Source organism: Rana temporaria, chromosome 1 (assembly GCF_905171775.1).
Source record: "Rana temporaria chromosome 1, aRanTem1.1, whole genome shotgun sequence".
Lineage (NCBI taxonomy): Eukaryota > Metazoa > Chordata > Amphibia > Anura > Ranidae > Rana > Rana temporaria.
Window position 1 is genome coordinate 665534555 of NC_053489.1, and position 20969 is coordinate 665555523.

The 20969-nt window shown below is 46.4% G+C and overlaps 1 protein-coding gene across 1 annotated transcript in view; it reads left to right on the forward strand.

Annotated features, from left to right (window-relative positions):
* LOC120944402 (vomeronasal type-2 receptor 26-like) overlaps window positions 1-10392 on the forward strand; it is a 123484-nt gene extending 113092 nt beyond the window's left edge. Inside the window, exon 6 of the mRNA XM_040358461.1 lies at window positions 9485-10392. Within this exon, the coding sequence (XP_040214395.1) occupies window positions 9485-10392 (908 nt within the window). The remainder of the gene's footprint in view (window positions 1-9484) is intronic.
* Window positions 10393-20969: the final 10577 nt, after the last annotated feature.

Here is a 20969-nt window from a genome sequence, read left to right on the forward strand (position 1 = left end):
GATCGGGATGAGGTGAGTCTGAGGAGCAGACTCATTGCACATTAGCTCAAAAGGGGTGAGGTCCCTGCACCATCGTGAACGTATCAGGGTACTTTGAAAGAAGTGCCTAATCTGTAGGAATTTGAAGAAGGGTATGTGAAGGTCCGGAAACTTAGAGGACATTTCCGAAAGGGGGATTGGGCCTTTTATGACTCATCCCCCCTGCCTTCCTGGCAAACTCTCACGAGAGTGAGCGATTGAGAGAGAGCTGTGCATGATGTCATAAGCCTAGGCATTTTACCAGACAAGAAACAGGAAGTGGGCTGTATAAGGTATTTACTGTCAGAAAAAAAAATGTTTTACAATCTAAATTTAAAACAACAAGGGCAGAAGATAAGCTGGAAGGAAAGTTGGAACTTTAAATGAAACATGCACCTAAGAAAGTGATAACGGACAATGAGTGTCTGACCAATAGATGAATATGGCAAATGTACTAGCTGAATCTCTATACTCAGCACACAGGAAATAATACATAGTAATAACATTTATTTCATATATATACATATAATACATTATAGCATAAAAGCATTGCAGTACATGGTAATAGTATAATAAAAATGTCAGGCAGATTAATCCATATATCACATGATAACCATATACATGTCATGATTGTTACAGCATAACACACTTTAAAATAGTAAGATGATCCCATGTGGCACATGATAATAGCATCGGAATAGCTCGACACATTTCGTGGAACTCTCCACTCATCAGTAGCTGATGCTGATGGGTATCTGAAATTTATAAGATTTATAAATTGTTGGTACAGGGTCTATGTGTATGTGTATGTACAGAGGGAAGAAGGTAGAAACAATATAAATATAAACTAGTGTGGGACATAAAACACATATAACAAAAACTTACAGATCGCCTGTGGGTCTAATAGTTAGTGAGATGGGCTGCAAGATGGCCGGACAAATCAACAAGGGCAGAAGGTTTAATAGATGGAAAGATGACTGAAGTTTCCCTTTAAGTATCTCTTCTCCAGGGAGAATACATTTAATGTTTGTAGTTGATCCTCATTACTGAGGTCCTCCAACCCTCTTATTAGCTTTACTGCATTTCTCTGGACTTTTTCCAGTCCTAGTACATCCTTCCTAAGGACTGGTGACCACAACTGGACGGAATACTCAAGATGTGGCTGGACCAGAGTCATTTAAATTGGAAATGCAATGAGAATTTTCTTTTTACTCTTTAAAATCTATTTGTGTTATTTGCAATACTCAACCTTCTTTATAATGTTTACCGAGTTGGATGGACCTATGAAAATAATAATAATAATACATTTTATTTTCAGGTACCGGAATCTCGATGCTCTGCACCCTGTTTACCTGGCAGCAGAAAAAAATTTGGATCTTCAATTCACAAATGCTGCTATGAGTGCATCGCCTGTCCAGAGGGAGAGATATCCAACACAACTGGTAGAGTTCATAGTTCTTGAAATGGGCAGAAGTTGTAGCTGTAAAGGAATTTATAATGTGTTATTTCTTTATTAACCACTTAAAGGGGTTGTTAAGGCACAAGGTCCTTCAAGGGGTTGTAAAGGTACAATTTTTTTCCCTAAATAGCTTCCTTTACCTTAGTGCAGTCCTCTTTCACTTACCTCATCCTTCCATTTTGCTTTTAAATGTCCTTATTTCTTCTGAGAAATCCTCACTTCCTGTTCTTCTGTCTGTAACTACACACAGTAATGCGAGGCTTTCTCACTGGTGTAGAGTGTCGTGCTTACCCCCCCTGTTGGACTACAGGAGAGTCAGGACGCTCTCTACATTGCAGATAGAGAAAGGAGCTGTGTGTTAGTGGGCGACTACTCTCCTGTAGTCAAAGGGAGGGGGCGAGTACGACACTCCACACCAGGGAGAAAGCCTTGCATCACTGTGGGGAGTTACAGACAGAAGAACAGGAAGTGAGGATTTCTCAGAAGAAATAAGGACATTTAAAAGCAAAATGGAAGGATGAGGTAAGTGAAGGAGGACTGCACTAAGGTAAAGGAAGCTATTTAGGAAAAAAAAGTGTACCTTTACAACCCCTTGAAGGACCTTGCCTCGGTGCTTACAAGTTTAAAACATTTTTTTTGCTAGAAAATTACTTAGAACCCCCGAACATTATACATTTTTTTCTAACACCCTAGAGAATAAAATGGTGGTCATTGCAATACTTTTTTTTTATTGTTTATTTATAGATTTTCAAATCAGACAAAGTAATTATACAATCCAGACATTTGAATGACAAAGAGTGTAAGAAATGAACAGTCACACTTTTAGCAGGGAACATACAAGTCTGGTCGCATACAGGATAATTATATCATAAGATAAAAAATAAGTAATGGGCTCAACATTATTAACATATCATGGCTCTGCTGGATAAAGTTACATATCAACAGTCTGTTACCTGCAATAGGAGAATCATATTATACAAATCTGTAGGAACAGGGACAATGGGTAAGCAGTTATGGTGGGGTGGAATGAGGCTCCGTGTTAAAATCAGAGGAGTCCCATTTTTCCCAGATAGCTTTGAATTTGGGTAAAGAATCGTCTATAACAGCTGTAAGACGTTCCATCCTTCGAATATCAGCAATTGTCGATAAAAATTGTGCAAAAGTGGGAGGAGAGGTAGCTCTGAATGAATGAATGAATGAATGAAAACTTATATAGCGCAGCACATGCGAACTTAATCGCCTCTGGGCGCTTGTTGTTCCTGTCTCCTTTGGTATCAAAAGAGATGAGTTTTGATCAGGGGCGTAACTAGAAATCACAGGGCCCCATAGCAAAATGTTGTATGGGGCCCCCCAGAGCCGCCCTAGTGTCAATGCAGCGTGACCTGTGCCCCATACAGCGTGACCTGTGCCCCATACAGCGTGACCTGTGCCCCATACAGCGTGACCTGTGCCCCATACAGCGCGACCTGTGCCCCATACAGCGCGACCTGTGCCCCATGCAGCGCGACCTGTGCCCAATGCAGCGTGACCTGTGCCCAATGCAGCGTGACCTGTGCCCCATACAGCGTGACCTGTGCCCCATACAGCGTGACCTGTGCCCCATACAGCGTGACCTGTGCCCCATACAGCGTGACCTGTGCCCCATACAGCGTGGCCCGTGCCCCATACAGCGTGGCCCGTGCCCCATACAGCCTGGCCTGCCTGTGCCCAATACAGCCTGGCCTGCCTGTGCCCAATACAGCCTGGCCTGCCTGTGCCCAATACAGCCTGGCCTGTGCCCAATACAGCCTGGCCTGTGCCCAATACAGCCTGGCCTGTGCCCAATACAGCATTGCCTGTGCCCAATACAGCATTGCCTGTGCCCAATGCGGCATGACCTGTGCCCAATACAGCGTTGCCTGTGCCCAATACAGCCTGGCCTGCCTGTGCCCAGTACAGTCTGAACTGCCTGTGCCCAATACAGCATTGCCTGTGCCCAATACAGCCTGGCCTGCCTGTGCCCAATACAGCCTCACTTGTGCAGAGGAAGAGGCAAGTCGGCCGGATCAGCAGAGAGCGGGATTGCCCGCTGTAATAGCTTTCATTTGAATTTCCCGTCTTCCCGGGGCTCATCGTCACATAGCCCCACCTCTTAGCCCAACGCATTTGATGACGTCACATGTCCGACACTGGACCGGCGTTCTGTCGATCAAAGGTGCCGGACCAAGAGGTGGAGCTATGTGACGTGAGCCCCGGGAACACTGGAAGTTCTAATGAAAGCTATTACAGCAGGCAATTCCGCTCTCTGCTGATACAGACAGCTCGCCTCTTCCTCTCCTCTCTCTTCCCCTGGCTGGGAGACCATGCCGGCGATGCTCTTATCCTCACCGGGCCCAGTGTTGCCAACCCCCCCAAGTGAAATTTACTGGCAAGTTCCCGCGCCGAACGTTCTGCGCATGCTCCGTGTTAAAATTTCCCGACGTGCTTTGCGCGAAATTACGGCGCCCCAATGTTTTTTTTGAACGGCGACGTGCGTTGCGGCGTTTCGTATTCCCGGACGTCTTACGCAAAAAAAAAAACGAAATTCGACGCGGGAACGACGGCCATACTTTAACATGGCTGATCTAAAGATAAGCCATGTTAAAGCAGGTGTAACTTTGCGACGGGAAAAAATGACTAGCGTCGACGTACGAGATTGCAAAAGAACGCGCGGATCTTCGTGGATCGCCGTAACTAGTCATTTGCATATTTTACGCCGACCGCTATGGAATCGCCACCTAGCGGCCGGTCTAGAATTGCTTTCTTAAGATCCGACGGTGTAAGTCAATTACACCTGTCGGATCTTTTGGCTATCTATGCGTAACCTGATTCTATGAATCAGTCGCATAGTTAGGACGGGCGGATCACAGAGATACGACGGCGTATATCTTCTGTGAATCTGGCCCATAGTATTTAGTCACTAAATTAAGACACTAAACTACAACGGCGAGCATGGCTGGTGCAAAACTATTGCACCCAAGGCGAGACCAGCTACTTGCGCGCCCCCCCCCCCCCTTTAAAAAAATTAATAATCAACATTAATTCAATAATTTTAGCACCAGAACTCCTGGTGGAAGGATGGAAACAGGTGGACAGGAGTGCAGCAAGTTGGAGGGAGGATGGAGCCAGGTGGACAAGAGAGGGGGGGTCAGCCAGGTAAGGGGATGGAGCCAGGTGGACAGGAGAGGGATGTGTAGCCAGATGGAGGGATGGAGCCAGGTGGATAGGAGGGGGGTGTAGCCAGGTGGAGAGATGGAGCCAGGTGGATAGGAGGGGGTGTAACCAGGTGGATAGGAGGGGGTGTAGCCAGGTGGAGGGATGGAGCCAGGTGGATAGGAGGGGGTGTAGCCAGGTGGAGGGATGGAGCCAGGTGGATAGGAGGGGGTGTAGCCAGGTGGAGGGATGGAGACAGGTGGATAGGAGGGGGTGTAGCCAGGTGGAGGGATGGAGCCAGGTGGAAAGGAGGGGGTGTAGCCAGGTGGAGGGATGGAGCCAGGTGTACAGGAGAGGGATGTGTAGTCAGATGGAGGGAGGGAGCCAGGTGGATAGGAGGGGGTGTAGCCAGGTGGATAGGAGGGGGTGTAGCCAGGTGGAGGGATGGAGCCAGGTGGATAGGAGGGGGTGTAGCCAGGTGGAGGGATAGAGCCAGGTGGATAGGAGGGGGTGTAGCCAGGTGGAGGGATGGAGCCAGGTGGATAGGAGGGGGGTGTAGCCAGGTGGAGGGATGGAGCCAGGTGGAAAGGAGGGGGTGTAGCCAGGTGGAGGGATGGAGCCAGGTGTACAGGAGAGGGATGTGTAGTCAGATGGAGGGAGGGAGCCATGTGGATAGGAGGGGGTGTAGCCAGGTGGAGAGATGGAGCCAGGTGGATAGGAGGGGGTGTAGCCAGGTGGAGGGATGGAGCCAGGTGGATAGGAGGGGGGTGTAGCCAGGCGAAAGGGATGGAGCAAGGTGGATAGGAGGGGGGTGTAGCCAGGCGAAAGGGATGGAGCCAGGTGGATAGGAGGGGGGTGTAGCCAGGCGAAAGGGATGGAGCCAGGTGGATAAGAGGGGGGTGCAGCCAGGTGGAGGGATGGAGTCAGGTGTATAAGAGGGGGGTGTAGCCAGGTGGATAGGAGGGGGTGGAGCCAGACGAAAGGAATGGAGAGCCAGGTGGATAGGAGGGGCTGCACCCAGGTGTATAAAAGGGGGGGTGTAGCCAGGTGGATAGGAGGGGCTGCAGCCAGGTGTATAAAAGGGGGGGTGTAGCCAGGTGGAAAGGAGGGGCTGCAGCCAGGTGTATGAGGGGGGTGTAGCCAGGTGGATAGGAGGGGCTGCAGCCAGGTGTATAAGAGGGGGGGTGTAGCCAGGTGGATAGGAGGGGCTGCAGCCAGGTGTATAAGAGGGGGGGTGTAGCCAGGTGGATAGGAGGGGGGTGTAGCCAGGCGAAAGGGATGGAGCCAGGTGGATAAGAGGGGGGTGCAGCCAGGTGGAGGGATGGAGTCAGGTGTATAAGAGGGGGGTGTAGCCAGGTGGATAGGAGGGGGTGGAGCCAGACGAAAGGAATGGAGAGCCAGGTGGATAGGAGGGGCTGCACCCAGGTGTATAAAAGGGGGGGTGTAGCCAGGTGGATAGGAGGGGCTGCAGCCAGGTGTATAAAAGGGGGGGTGTAGCCAGGTGGAAAGGAGGGGCTGCAGCCAGGTGTATGAGGGGGGTGTAGCCAGGTGGATAGGAGGGGCTGCAGCCAGGTGTATAAGAGGGGGGGTGTAGCCAGGTGGATAGGAGGGGCTGCAGCCAGGTGTATAAGAGGGGGGGTGTAGCCAGGTGGATAGGAGGGGCTGCAGCCAGGTGTATAAGAGGGGGGTGTAGCCAGGTGAATAGGAGGGGCTGCAGCCAGGTGTATAAGAGGGGGGTGTAGCCAGGTGGATAGGAGGGGCTGCAGCCAGGTGTATGAGGGGGGTGTAGCCAGGTGGATAGGAGGGGCTGCAGCCAGGTGTATAAGAGGGGGGGTGTAGCCAGGTGGATAGGAGGGGCTGCAGCCAGGTGTATAAGAGGGGGGTGTAGCCAGGTGGATAGGAGGGGCTGCAGCCAGGTGTATGAGGGGGGTGTAGCCAGGTGGATAGGAGGGGCTGCAGCCAGGTGTATAAGAGGGGGGGTGTAGCCAGGTGGATAGGAGGGGCTGCAGCCAGGTGTATAAGAGGGGGTGTAGCCAGGTGGATAGGAGGGGCTGCAGCCAGGTGTATAAGAGGGGGTGTAGCTAGGTGGATAGGAGGGGCTGCAGCCAGGTGTATAAGAGGGGGGGTGTAGCCAGGTGGATAGGAGGGGCTGCAGCCAGGTGTATAAGAGGGGGTGTAGCCAGGTGGATAGGAGGGGCTGCAGCCAGGTGTATAAGAGGGGGGTGTAGCCAGGTGGATAGGAGGGGCTGCAGCCAGGTGTATAAGAGGGGGGTGTAGCCAGGTGGATAGGAGGGGCTGCAGCCAGGTGTATAAGAGGGGGGGTGTAGCCAGGTGGATAGGAGGGGGTGGAGCCAGGTGGAGGGAGTCACACATCAGTGATAAGGTCTGACTAGAACTTGGAATCCTTCACCCCCAGCGCTTCCCCGACCACCTCTTACCTTGTACACTTCAGATCAGCTCCCTCCACATGGCAGCGGGCAGCAGTCGGTGTCACAAGTCCCAGGATTAGCAGATGAGATCTCTTACAGGCTGTGAGTCACAGCTCATGCAGAGAGACCTCCCCCAGCTTGTCCCTTGTCCGATCAGCTGATCTGTTGGTTCCACCCCCGGGCTTCGGCAGACGACCGCGGAGAGGCTGGGAAAGCAGGGCAGGCTGCAGGACCCAGCGTGTGTCCTATGGCTAGTCCATCCGGGTGTCTCTGTGCACAATGTCCCTCATCCTGCTCCTCCAATGGCTGCACGCCTGCACATCACCCAGGGAGGGAGGCGGGGCGGGCAGAGAGCTAACACCCACAGCTGCTGGACATTGACATGGTCACTCTCTGGGGGAGGGGGGGTCTGCCTGCTCCTTCTCCCAGCCAGCCAGATGGAGCTGCGGGAGCCGTTTCCCACTACACTACACTCCGCACCAGCCACCACGTGCCAGGTCCGGCCCGGGCCCCCCTGATCCTCACTCAGCTGCGGGCCCCATAGCGCCCGCGTGGGTCGCTATGGCGGTAGTTCCGCCACTGGTTTTGATCTTTCTCCTGAACGTCAAGTGGTTCTCCTCCAACCGAATGCTGGTTGGTAAAGCGTTCCATAGTCTAGGCCCTTGGACCGCGAATCTCCTTTCTCCTTTGGACTTGTAGTTGGCTTTCGGTATCTGGAGGAAATTTTGATTGGTGGATCGCAGAACGCTCTGTCTCCAGCATTGAGGAATGACACGTTTGGCTGCCAGTAAAAGAAAAGCCATCAGTTTGGGGAGATTTTTGGAGATTTTCGGGAGTGGTAGGCCTAATAACACATATAGAGGTTGAAAGGGGATGCTTATCTCCAGGGTCCTCTCCAGGAGATCATGAACCTGTGACCAAAAGGGAATTATTACAGGACAATCCCCCAAATTTTGAAAATGGGTACCCACAAAGGAGCCACATCTCCAACAATGTCTATATGGGGTCAGTTTATGCGCTTCTAGGAATTCAGGGGTTCTGTACCAGAACATAAGTATTTTATACATGGTTTCTTTCTGGGCCACACATCTAGAGACCCGGAGGCAGCATCCCAAATTTGTCTCCAATCTCCCAATGAGATAGGCTTATGCAATGTGTGGGACCACTTCCTCATGTATGAATGGGTGTGTTCGGAGAGGGGAAGAGCTGAGTGTAAGATTTTGTAGATAGTGGAAATCTGGTGGAGCTTGTGAGGACCTCGAGAACACATCACTTCAAAGTCAGTAGGGATGCTCAGGGTCAATTGGGGGGACCTGGAAGCAAAAAAATGCTGAATGAAGGAAGGAATAAAAGAGGGTTTTCGGAATCCTATGCTTCAATTGTAATTGAAATAGAAATTAATACATCAAAAAATGTTACAAAAGATTGTTTCTGGTACATAACAGGAAAAACATCATTTTAATTTACATAATACATATGTCGTACCCGTCACCACGTATGTGAACTTATAAAGGACCGGAGGACATCAAAGCGGTGGCGCCATGGCTCCTGAGAAGGAAATAGGAGCACAAAAACAGGCAAAAGGGGCCTCCCTCTCCTCCAGAGGAGGTCCAGGGCTAGAATTATTGCTTTCACTCTAATGATCAAGGTGATACCTCACATGTGTGGTTTTAACACCATTTTCATATGTGGGCGCTACTCACGTATGCATTCGCTTCTGCGCGCTAGCTCGTCGGGACAGGAGGGCTTTAACATTTTTTTTTATTTTTTTTTACACTGTTTTAAAAAAAAAATACTTTATGGCGGACTCATCGGACACTTTTGACAAATTTCTGGGACTTTTGTAATTTTTACAGCGATCAGTGCTATAAAAATGCACTGATTACTGTAAAAATTACACTGGCAATAAAGGGGTTAACCACTAGGTGGCGCTGCAGGGGTTAAGTCAGTACTAGGGAGTGATTGTTACTGTTAGGGGGCATGGCTACACGTGAGACGTCACTGATGACTGTTCCCGATCACGGGGAACAACCATCAGTGACAGTGTCACTAGGCAGAATAGGGGAATGCCTTGTTTATAAAGACATCCCCCTGTTCTGCCTTTGCTGACCGCAATCGCAGTCCGCCCGGGAACATCGAGTTCCCAGGACCCGCGAGCATGCTCACAAGGCACGCGGCAGAGACGAGGCAGACAGGCGCGCTAAGCGGAAAATTTAAAGGGACGTACAGGTACGCCAATGTGCCTGCCTGTGCAATTGTGTACATCTGTGTGCGGCGGTCGGCAAGTGGTTAGAGAATATTTGTTAAAGAATACCAAAGTTTACACATAAATGTAATATGTGGTGACAGGGTCTCTTTAAAAACTTTGACAATGATGATCATTGTGTTTGTATTTATCTTCCTGCAGACAGTGAAAACTGCATAAAATGTCCTGATGATGAATGGCCAAATGAGAAGAAGGATCGGTGTGTTCCAAATTTGGTGGAATTTCTCTCCTACACTGATGATACAATTGTTTCAATATTTTCATCTGTCTCCATCTCCTGTTGTTTAATGACTGGTTTAATATTGGGAATATTTATACAATACCAGGACACCCCCATTGTCAAAGCTAATAACCTGAACCTGAGCTATCTTCTCCTGGTCTCCATCATGCTGAGCTTCCTCTGTGTCTTCTTGTTCCTCGGACGTCCAGTAGATGTGACCTGCATGTTGCGTGTAACCTCTTTTGGTGTCATCTTCTCAGTTGCTGTCTCTTCTCTACTTGCCAAAAGTATCATGGTGTGTATTGCTTTTAAATCAACCAAACCTGGAAGTTCTTGGAAAAAATGGATGGGAGCCGGATTTCCAATTTCTATATTGTTGATGTTTTCACTGATTCAAGTAATAATCTGTGTCACTTGGTTATCTATTTCTCCACCCTTCCAGGATCTGGACACTCACTCTTATCAGGGAAAGATCATCATTCAGTGTAATGAGGGTTCAGTTATCGGCTTCTACTCTGTCCTGGGATATACGGGGCTCCTGGTAGCTGTGAGTTTCATTATAGCTTTTTTAGCCAGGACATTACCGGACACGTTTAATGAGGCCCAGTACATCACCTTCAGCATGCTGGTGTTCTGCAGTGTCTGGATTGCCATGATCCCGGCCTATCTGAGCACTAAAGGGAAAGACATGGTGGCTGTGGAGATTTTTGCTATAATGGCATCAAGTTCTGGACTTCTTGGCTGTATATTTTTCCCAAAATGTTACATAATTCTGTTTAGACCCGATCTCAATACAAAAATAGGCTTACTGAAAAATAAAGAAAAATAAACCTTTTGTATGATTGGAATAATACTGTATAATCAAAAATAATTACTTTTCTCATAATTGTATATTATTTATATAATTTTGCTGTTATATGTTGCATGAGTATATTGCATTTAGTTTTATTTTTCCATATTTATTCATGCATTTTGCTTGGAGAAATAAACACAATTCCCAATAATAGTTTGTATGGACCAAAGAATACATCTTAAAAAATGCATGTTTTAAGTGATAACTTTACTTTAATTGAAAGGAAAACTATATATTTTTAAAAATAACCTAATAGAAAAGGTTTTAATTTAAGGTCTGTGGAGTACAGAATATATGCACAGAACCACACAATGCTACCAGCTGAGAAGAGAAGAGCACCACCCAGCCTACACAGGCTGAAGCTCTTGGAGACAGTTGCATCTGCCATACGATTACCATGAGGAGGAGAGGTGGACTTTGTTAGGATTGCATTATTTAAATGTGCAGTTATCCTTTAAAATGTAACTCTAATGCCGCGTACACACGACCGTTTTTCGGTTTCTAAAAAAATATGTTTTTTTTTTTTTTTTAATTGTAACATTTTTTATTGTTGTTTGCATATATAAAGTACAAAAAGTAGTACACCAACGTGCATAGACTTAACATAATACATACACAAGCATACATTTTTCCCCTCCCCCTCCCTCTGTATCATTATGATTAAGTGAAAAAAGCCTCTTAAATTCCAAATTGTCTTCCCTTGTGTCCACCGTCCCCCCCCACCACCCCTACAACCCTCGCCCACCCATCCACCCTCCCATCACACCATGGACCAGTTTTTTGAGTTAATTTGCTACATTAGATTAATCCTCCCCATAAAGGGATGTCCGATAGCGGGTTAAAGTATATATTAAATTTGAAAGACGTCATCTTCTTATATAGAGCATCCTGTTATGTCTAGCCAGGGTTTCCACATCCTCACAAACTTTCTATAATTGCCCTGTCTAGTGAGTGTCACTGTCTCGCTCCAGATCATTGTATTAATGGTTTCAACCCAAGATTTGACAGTGGGTGGAGTCTGGGCCTGCCACCTCCACGCTATTAACTTCCTTGCCTGGAAGAGGCATCTCAGCACCACCTCAAGGGCACCAGCAGGCACTCTATCCTCCTCGATACTGCCTAATAGGCATGTCTTAGACTCAACTTCCAAATTCGTTTTAAAAGTTTTGTTTATTATGTCTATCACCTCCTCCCAGTATCTGAATAGCTTAGGGCATTTCCACATCATGTGGATAAGATTGCCTGTCGCTCTGCACCTTGGACATTCGTCAGTACTTCTCCACCCAAGATTGAACATTCTCCTAGGGGTATAGTATACTCTATGCAAGAGGAACAAGTGTGATACTTTCTGAGATGGAGAGATCGAAACCAATACCCCCCTCCTCAAGATCGCACTCCACTGTTCCGTGGTCATTTGCCCTAAGTCTCTCTCCCACCCTATCCTGCTCTTAATGGGGCCTGCCCTACTTATTGTTTTAGCTCCTATTCTGGAATACAATTCGGAGATCAGGCCTTTAGTTGTTTTTGAAGAGGTTATTTTCAGGAGGGTAGGGGCCGAGGACCATACAATGGGTTGTGACCCAAACTGGGCTTGGATGCCGTGCCGGATCTGGAGGTATCTGTAAAATGTTTTATTTGCTATATTGAATTCCTGTCGCAAGTCTGCAAAGGATTTCATATGTTCTCCATCATACAATTGATTTAAACGGTTTATCCCTTGTCTCTCCCATTCCTTACATCTCTCAATATCTTTTAATTCCCTTAAGTTTTGATTGCACCAGAGAGGGGCAAACGTTGTTATTCCCTTATAGCCCATCACTGCTTTTGTTGTTTGCCATACTTTAAGGATAAGTTTTATAGTTGGGCATTTATGGATAAACGAGCCAGCCTCGAGTGCCTCCAATATTGTCCTATGTGGTGCCCCTATTAGCATCAATGTGCCGGGATTCCCGTCTCCCTCCAATCCGCAATTCGCAAGATGTTGTAGCTGCAAAGCTAAGAAGTATGTTTTCGGGTGAGGTACTGCCATTCCCCCCTCATTAGCTGGTAACTGCATGGTCTGGAGACAAATCCTGGCTTGTCCCTTCTTCCAAATTAACTCTCTAAAGATGGATTCTATCCTTTTGAACCATTTTTGATCTATCCAGACTGGGGAGTTATGGAGGATATAGAGTAACTGGGGCAACCATAGCATCTTTATTAAATTACATCGTCCCGCTATGGATAATGGTAGTCTACACCAGATGTCTCTTTTATGTTCCCACTTGGACAAGAGGGGAATTAAGTTATTTGGAAATTATGTTTTTAAGGGTCTAGAAAAAACAAAGTTTTTTTCAACTTGATCATTAAAACGGCCTTGCCTACACACGATCGTGAAAAAAAAATGCTCTAGCAAAGCGCGGTGACGTACAACACGCACGACGACACTTTAAAGGGGAAGTTACATTCGGATGACGCCACCCTTGGGGCTGCTTTAGCTGATTTTGTGTTAGTAAAAGACGATTCGTGCTTTTTTGTCTGTTACAGCGTGATGAATGTGTTTACTCCATTACGAACGGTAGTTTTACCAGAACGAGCGCTCCTGTCTAATAACTTGCTTCTGAGCTTGCGCAGATTTTTCACGTCGTTAAAGCCCACACACGACCATTTTTTACAACCTTAAAAACGACAACGTTAAAAACGTCGTGAAAAAATAGAGCATGTTTGAAACAACTTTTGCCCATTTTTTAGAGCCCGAAAAATGCTCTGAAGCCCACACGATCGTTTTTAATGAAATTTAAAAAAACGTAATTTTTTAGAACCCTAAAAACGGTCATGTGTAGGCGGCATAAGAAAATAACAGAAATGCCACAAATTAAATAAATAACAAGTATTCTAGGTAAGGATGGCTACTGGGTACTGTAAAAAACATACCTTGATTGTAACTGGATACTGCAGACAGAGCTCTTCTTCTGGTGCTGCTACTGGCTAGTGATGAGTGAATCTGCTCGGGTTCAATTCAATAGCAGGTTCATTCAGCATGTCCAAAAATCTGCAAAGTGCAAAAGTTAAAGGGGTTGTAAACCTTTGTGTTTTTTCACCTTAATGCATCCTATGCATTAAGGTGAAAAAACAGCTTGCAGTGTCCGGCCCTGAGCCCCGAATTACTGTGAGCGCGTCCCCGCCATCGCTTTCTCTACAACTTCACGGCTCTTGATTGGATAGATTGATAGCAGCGCAACCATTGGCTCCCGCTGCTGGCAATCAAATCCAATGATGCGGGCACCGGGGGCGGGGCCGAGTCATACATTCGGCGGCTATGGACCCTGAATGAATGACTCGGGAGCTCGCCCGCAGTTACCACGGGAGAGCGATTCCCAGATGGGGTTATCTAATGTGGGGAGGAGCCGCGAGAGGCGCCGTGGGACCCCAGAACAGGTGGATCGGGGCCACTCTGTGCAAAACGAACTGCACAGTGGGGGTAAGTATGACATGTTTGTTATTTAAAAAAAAAAACATTAGTGTCACTTTAAGGCAAACCCTATTGAATTCAATAGGGAGGGAATCTCGGAAATCTATTCTCTACATTTTTAAGGTTAGTGGACATGGGATTGTCAAACAAAGGGTAGTGGGGCACTCCATAGGGGGGCATGTACCAATGCATAAAAAAAATCAAATGTAAAAATTGGTTTGGTGGTGAGCAGCTCATTTAAAAAGGCTTAAAGTGAAACAATAGAAATGCAGAATTCCTTTAATCCTTTCTGTGCCACCAACTTAAAGGGGAGTTCCACCCAAAAATGGAACTTCCGCTTTAAGTGACGGTGACCCCCTGACATGCCACATTTGGCATGTCATTTTTTTGGGGGGGGTAGATACCCTCTTTTTAGAGGGATACAGCTCCCACATTTCCTCCGGGGCTCCACGGCACCGGAAGGGAGATCACCTCTCCCTCCTCCCTCTCGGCAATCATCTGGTCCCAGATGATTGCCCGGCCAGTCACAGCATGCAGAGCGGCTCGCGAATGTGTGTGCCTGGCTGTGAATCCACAGCCGGGTGCCCACAGTGACCATACCGGCGCCAAGGAGAGGAGGGGAAGAGCTGGGCTTTGTTGGACCGTGGGACAGATGAGTGTCTGATTAATAAAAGTCAGCAGCTACACTTTTATTAGTCACTGACCTGAGACAAGTCACTGACCGGAGTTGCTGCGGGATTTCAAGAAATTCTATAGCAATCTCTATAAATCCCAAAGTATATATACGCAAAGGGAAATACAGACCTATCTGGCCACCATACAGTTTCCTCGACTTAATCAGGAACAGGCTAAAATGCTTGATGCACCAATTACTGTACATGATATTACAGAGGCAATTGCTCAGTTGGCCAAATCTAAAGCACCTGGGCTGGATGGTCTGCCCTTAAAATTCTATGCATCCTATTCCGAGACACTTGTCCCCAAACTGAATTCCCTCCCTAAGTCTATGCAGGAAGCCCAAATTATTGTTCTCCCCAAACCGGGTAAAGACCCCCACTACCCTAAATCTTACCGGCCTATTTCACTGCTGCAGGTATATATTAAAATCCTAGCTAAAATACTGGCCTCCAGGTTGAACGCTGCTCTACTAACATTGATTCACGTGGATCAAACGGGGTTCATTCCAGGGAAGAATACAGCCATGAATATCAGGAGACTGTTTATGAATATCCAGGCGCGACACGACAACTTAGGGACCAGGGTGGTGGTGGCGTTACATACGGCGAAGGCCTTCAATTCAGTAGAGTGCCCATACCTGTGGGAATGTCTGCGTAATTATGGATTTGGGCAACGTTTCGTAAAATGGGTCCAACTTTTATATCAGACACCCAAGGCTAGAATATTTGTGAATGGGTGGCTCTAATAGCAGTTCCCACTGGAAAGAGGTACCCGTCAAGGGTGTCCCCTCTCCCCTTTACTATATGCCCTGGCTCCTGAGCCATTGGCCATTGCCATCAGAGCGCACCCTGACATCCAGGGCCTTTGTCGGGACCATGACAAAATAGGACTATATGCTGATGACACGGTACTATACCTAGCTGACTAGGGCCCTTCACAACAAGCCGCACTGTGTATCATAGAACAAATGGGAGGATACTCTGGGCTGTGCATAAACTGGGACAAGTCCCAAATCCTTCTAATTGACGTCCCCCCCCATTAGTAACCCCTCCATTGCCACTCTCCGGGGTATCCAAAATGAAGTATTTGGGAGTGGAGGTCACCAGGACTGACTATACGCCCCTGAATGTTACACTACTGTTTAACCAGTTCCCGACCCCCGCATGTACATATACGTCCACAATATGGCACGTACAGGCACATGGGCGTACACGTACGTCCTCGCCTATTAGCGGGTGGGGGGTCCGATCGGGACCCCCCCCGCTACATGCGGAGGTCGGGTCCGCTCGGGGAGCGATCCGGGACCACGGCGCGGCTATTTGTTTATAGCCGCTCCGTCGCGATCGCTCCCCGGAGCTGAAGAACGGGGAGAGCCGTGTGTAAACACGGCTTCCCCGTCCTTCACTATGGCGGCGCATCGATCGCGTCATTCCCTTTATAGGGAAGACACGATCGATGACGTCATTCCTACAGCCACACCCCCAAACAGTTGTAAACACATACTAGGTGCACCCTAACTCCTACAGCGCCACCTGTGGTTAACTCCCAAACTGCAACTGTCATTTTCACAATAAAGAATGCAATTTAAATGCATTTTTTGCTGTGAAAATGACAATGGTCCCAAAAATGTGTCAAAATTGTCCGAAGTGTCCGCCATAATGTCGCAGTCACGAAAAAAATTGCTGATCGCCGCCATTAGTAGTAAAAAAAAAAAAATTAATAAAAATGCAATAAAACTATCCCCTATTTTGTAAACACTATAAATTTTGCGCAAACCAATCGATAAACGCTTATTGCGATTTTTTTTACTAAAAATAGGTAGAAGAATACGTATCGGCCTAAACTGAGGAAAAAAAATGTTTTTATATATGTTTTTGGGGGATATTTATTACAGCAAAAAGTAAAAAATATTGCATTTTTTTCAAAATTGTCGCTCTATTTTTGTTTATAGCGCAAAAACTAAAAACCGCAGATGTGATCAAATACCACCAAAAGAAAGCTCTATTTGTGGGGGGAAAAAGGACACCAATTTTGTTTGGGAGCCATGTCGCACGACCGCGCAATTGTCTGTTAAAGCAAAGCAGTCCCGAACTGTAAAAACACCTTGGGTCTTTAGGCTGCATATTGGTCCGGGGCTTAACTGGTTAAATTGCTCAAACTCAAAACGCAGACGTGGTCCAGGCTACCCCTAGGGGTGATGGGACGCATAAACATCATAAAATGATTATTCTGCCAAAAATTCTGTACATGGTGTGGCATGCCCTTAAATTTTTTTAAAGCAAATTGAAGATATTTTAAATTCATTTGTCTGGGGGAATGGTAGACACAAACTAGCCTGGCACATTCTAAAGAACCCTGCGGACATGGGAGGGGTTTTCCTCCCAGACCTGCAGGACTACTATCTGGCGGTGCAACTGTCCTATATTTATCAATTTATCACGACAGAACAACAACGGTACAGGTCATTGGTCTGTGACAAACCCGGCACCCGACTCATACACCTATTTAGGCCATCCTTCGTGGGAAGCGTTTGGCTGGGCAAACCTTGCGGTACAACTCAGAGAAGTTACTACACCACCATAGATATGGGAAATATCTCTTAAAAAACAAAATGTGGGGAGGTTCATCTCCCACACCCCTTTATGGCTTAACAGCCATATGTCAGAGCTAGAAACGATCCCTGATTCTGTAGTATAGGCTAGGCACGACATACTGTACCTTCGCCAAGTTATATCAAATTCTAGGCTCAAACTGTTTCAGGTACTTAAAGAAGAATATTCACTCCCTCATCACTTAGTATTTAAGTACCTGCAGCTCCGACATGCACTTAGAACCCAGATACCAGACCTAGACATGGAGATAGAATCCCATCCAGTGCTGAATATAGTCTTGGGTGACGACCCCTCCAAACTTATATTACATTTGTATTATGCTATCAGACACCGGGGTATATTAGCTATTAGTCAAAAGGCCAAAACAGCATGGGAACTGGATATAGGCCCAATAGCAGATGCTGACTGGGACAAAATACTTGAGGGAACCAAAACAATGTCCCCCAAGATGTTGGATAGGCTGACGCAAATATATATTGTACATAAAGCTTACCTAACGCCACTGAAAATGACAAAATTCCAACACAGCGTTACCTCAACATGTTGTTTGTGCCAGATTAAAGGACTTGTCCCAACTTGGTGTGTGTGTTTGTTTGTATTTTGCATTTTTCTCACTTTTTTGGGTGAAATTATAGGGGTACAATGTACTCCATTACCAATTCACATGGGGGGCCGTGCTTCCTGCACGTTCTACCACCTCATATGGAGCTGTCCAGTTATCCAGACATACTGGTCGCAAGTTATCCGCTTCATTCATAGCAACATGGGATCCCCTGTGGTATTAGACCCTAAGTTATGTATTTTGGGGCTGTTGTCTGATGTAGAGGTGGTTAAATACCATACAATATCTTTTAACCCGGAGAAGATCCCTTTTAAGCCAAAATCTCCTCCACCAAACGGGCTCCATGTTTTAGCAATATTCCTTGCATCCTGTTGTAATTTATTTACTTCCTTTCTATGTTGCGTGATTATATCATAATAATCAGGCACCTCAACAGACGTGTTATGGATCCATGTTGGGGGAAACACTGAAAGTGTGGTCAGCCCCAGGAGTGTCCAAAGTTTCTCAGAATCCTGAGCAGTAAACAAAGTCATTTTTCTGTATTCGCTTTTCGAGGATTTACAACACCTGCTTCACCTCCTTGGTCTGGAACTGAAGCTTTATCTGTGTCTTGTCTTGCTTCGCACAATACACTTTGACCTTTTTTACTCGACTGACATGGATCCAGGCTTGGGAATTCTCCACTAGGATGTCTGTCCGGGTCACCGCGACTTCTAGTGGTAGAAGGTCCAAAGGGATATGTTGGTTTCTGTGAACAAAAAGAAGAGATGTGCGAGCAACATTTCTTTCAACTTGGTCTAAAGTTTCAATTAACTTTCTGAAATTTTTCCTCCCTTATCTGATCGAGATCTCCTGCTTCTAAGATAAGGGGTGTTCTCGCCCAAGGGGTGGGAAAGAGTCTACCCATAAGAATGGAAACTACCCTGTGGCTTTACCGGGGTCATTCTGATCTTGGCAAAAACTACTGGTAACATTTTATCCCATTCATGGAAATATCCCCCTGTGGCTCTCCTATTTGCAATGGACATCCCCACCTAGGAATCATTTCCTGCGTGAGTACATTTTTTGCGATTCGGCACTTTGTCGATTTAACTGACAATTGCGCAGTCGTGCGACGTGGCTCCCAAACAAAATTGGCGTCTTTTTTTCCCCACAAATAGAGCTTTCTTTTGGTGGTATTTGATAACCTCTGCGGTTTTTATTTTTTGCGCTATAAACAAAAATAGAGCGACAATTTTTAAAAAAAATGAATATTTTTTACTTTTTACTATAATAAATATCCCCCAAAAATATGAAAAAAAACATTTTTTTTCCTCAGTTTAGGCCGATACGTATTCTTCTACATATTTTTCGTAAAAAAAAATCGCAATAAGCGTTTATTGATTGGTTTTCGCAAAAGTTATAGCGTTTACAAAATAGGGGGTAGTTTTATGGCATTTGTATTCATATTTTTTTTTTTACTAGTAATGGCGGCGATCAGCGATTTTTTTTTCAGTACTGCGACATTATGGCGGACACTTTGGACACTTTTGACACATTTTTGGGACCATTGGCATTTTTATAGTGATCAGTGCTATAAAAATGCATTGATTACTATAAAAATGCCACTGGCAGGGAAGGGGTTAACACTAAGGGGCGGGGAAGGGGTTAAGTATGTTCCCTGGGTGTGTTCTAACTGTAGGGGAGGGGGTGGCCTCACTAGGGGAAATGACTGATCGCTGTTCATACATTGTATGAACAGACGGTCAGGCATTTCTCCCCTGACAGGACCGGGAGCTTTGCCTGCCGACGTAGAGCTACGGGCTCTAGCGCAGGAGAGCCGACCTGCTGCCGTAGAACTGCGGTAGCTGATCGGCAACCAGTTAAAAAACGAGTAAATACCTATTAAATTCCTTCATCTATATCACCTCCGGCGTTCTAGTTTCTGTTCTCTCATTCACTTCCTGGTTTGCGGCGCTCGTTCAGGTAAGAACTACATTTCCCAGTATGCATTGCGGCACGCCCAGTAATTCACACCTCCTTGAAGTCTCTAACACATAGAGAGCATCCTGCCGCACAGATGTAGTTCCCAGGAGGGGGCGAGCACGTCGCAGTAAAGCCTCCCTTCACGGTGGTGAGTAACAATCAGACAAGCAGGAAGTGAACAGAACAGAGAAGAAATAGAGCAACTTCTGAGCAAAAACTAACAATGAGGAAGTGAAAAGAGGAATGTCCGCGGGTAAAGGATGCTTATTATGAAAAAAAAAATCCTTTACAACCCCTTTAATCAACTCCTTAGGCCTAGTACACACGAGAGGATTTATCCGCGGAAACGGTCCGGAGGTCCGTTTCTGCAGATAAATCCACTGGCGGAGTTTGATCTCATGGTTGTACTAACCATGACATCAAAATCCCTGCGGAATTCCGTCCGCGGTGACGTGTCGCGCCGTCGCCGCGATGATGACGCGGCGACGTGCGCGACGCTGTGATATAAGGACTTCCACGCATGCGTCGAATCATTACGACGCATGCGAGGGATGGATTCGGACGGATTGACCCGGTGAGTCTGTACAGACCAGCGGATCAATCCGTTGGACTGGATTTCAGCGGATAGATTTCTTAGCATGTTAAGAAATTTTGATCCGCTGGAAATCCATCCCCGGGGAAAAAAATCAGCGGAAAAATATCCGCTGGATCGTACACACCAGGGGATCTATCCGCTGAAACCGGTCCGCGGATCAATTCCAGCGGATCGATCCTCTCGTGTGTACGGGGCCTTACTCTCCTCCATGTAATTATTATTTCCCTGCTGATTTTTTGTTGTTCACTTCTATTTTATAAACAATACTTTTCTTTTGTTTGCTTTTTTCATTAATATTTACAATTTACACTTTTAACATATTTTTATAAAAAAAAAAAAAAAAATACAGTTGCGGTAGGTATTGGTAATTTGTATCTGCAAGTGCTAAAAAAAAAGTATCGGTACTCATTGTAAAAAAAAATGGTATCAGTGCATCCCTAGCAATTACCTTTGTGCTGTGTATGGAACTACATCACCATCCTGCCTTCCCATGCACTTCTTGCCAATGAGGAGGTGATGCATATCTACAGATATGGGTTTGCCTATGGGCCTGACTACTGCATTCAACACTTGTACCATTGGGCAGCTACACATACACTACTGTGTACACTACTGTGTAATATTCATGGAGATGGCCTATCATTCTGGACTGAACTCATGTTCATATTGCTTCCAGTGACTTTCATTATA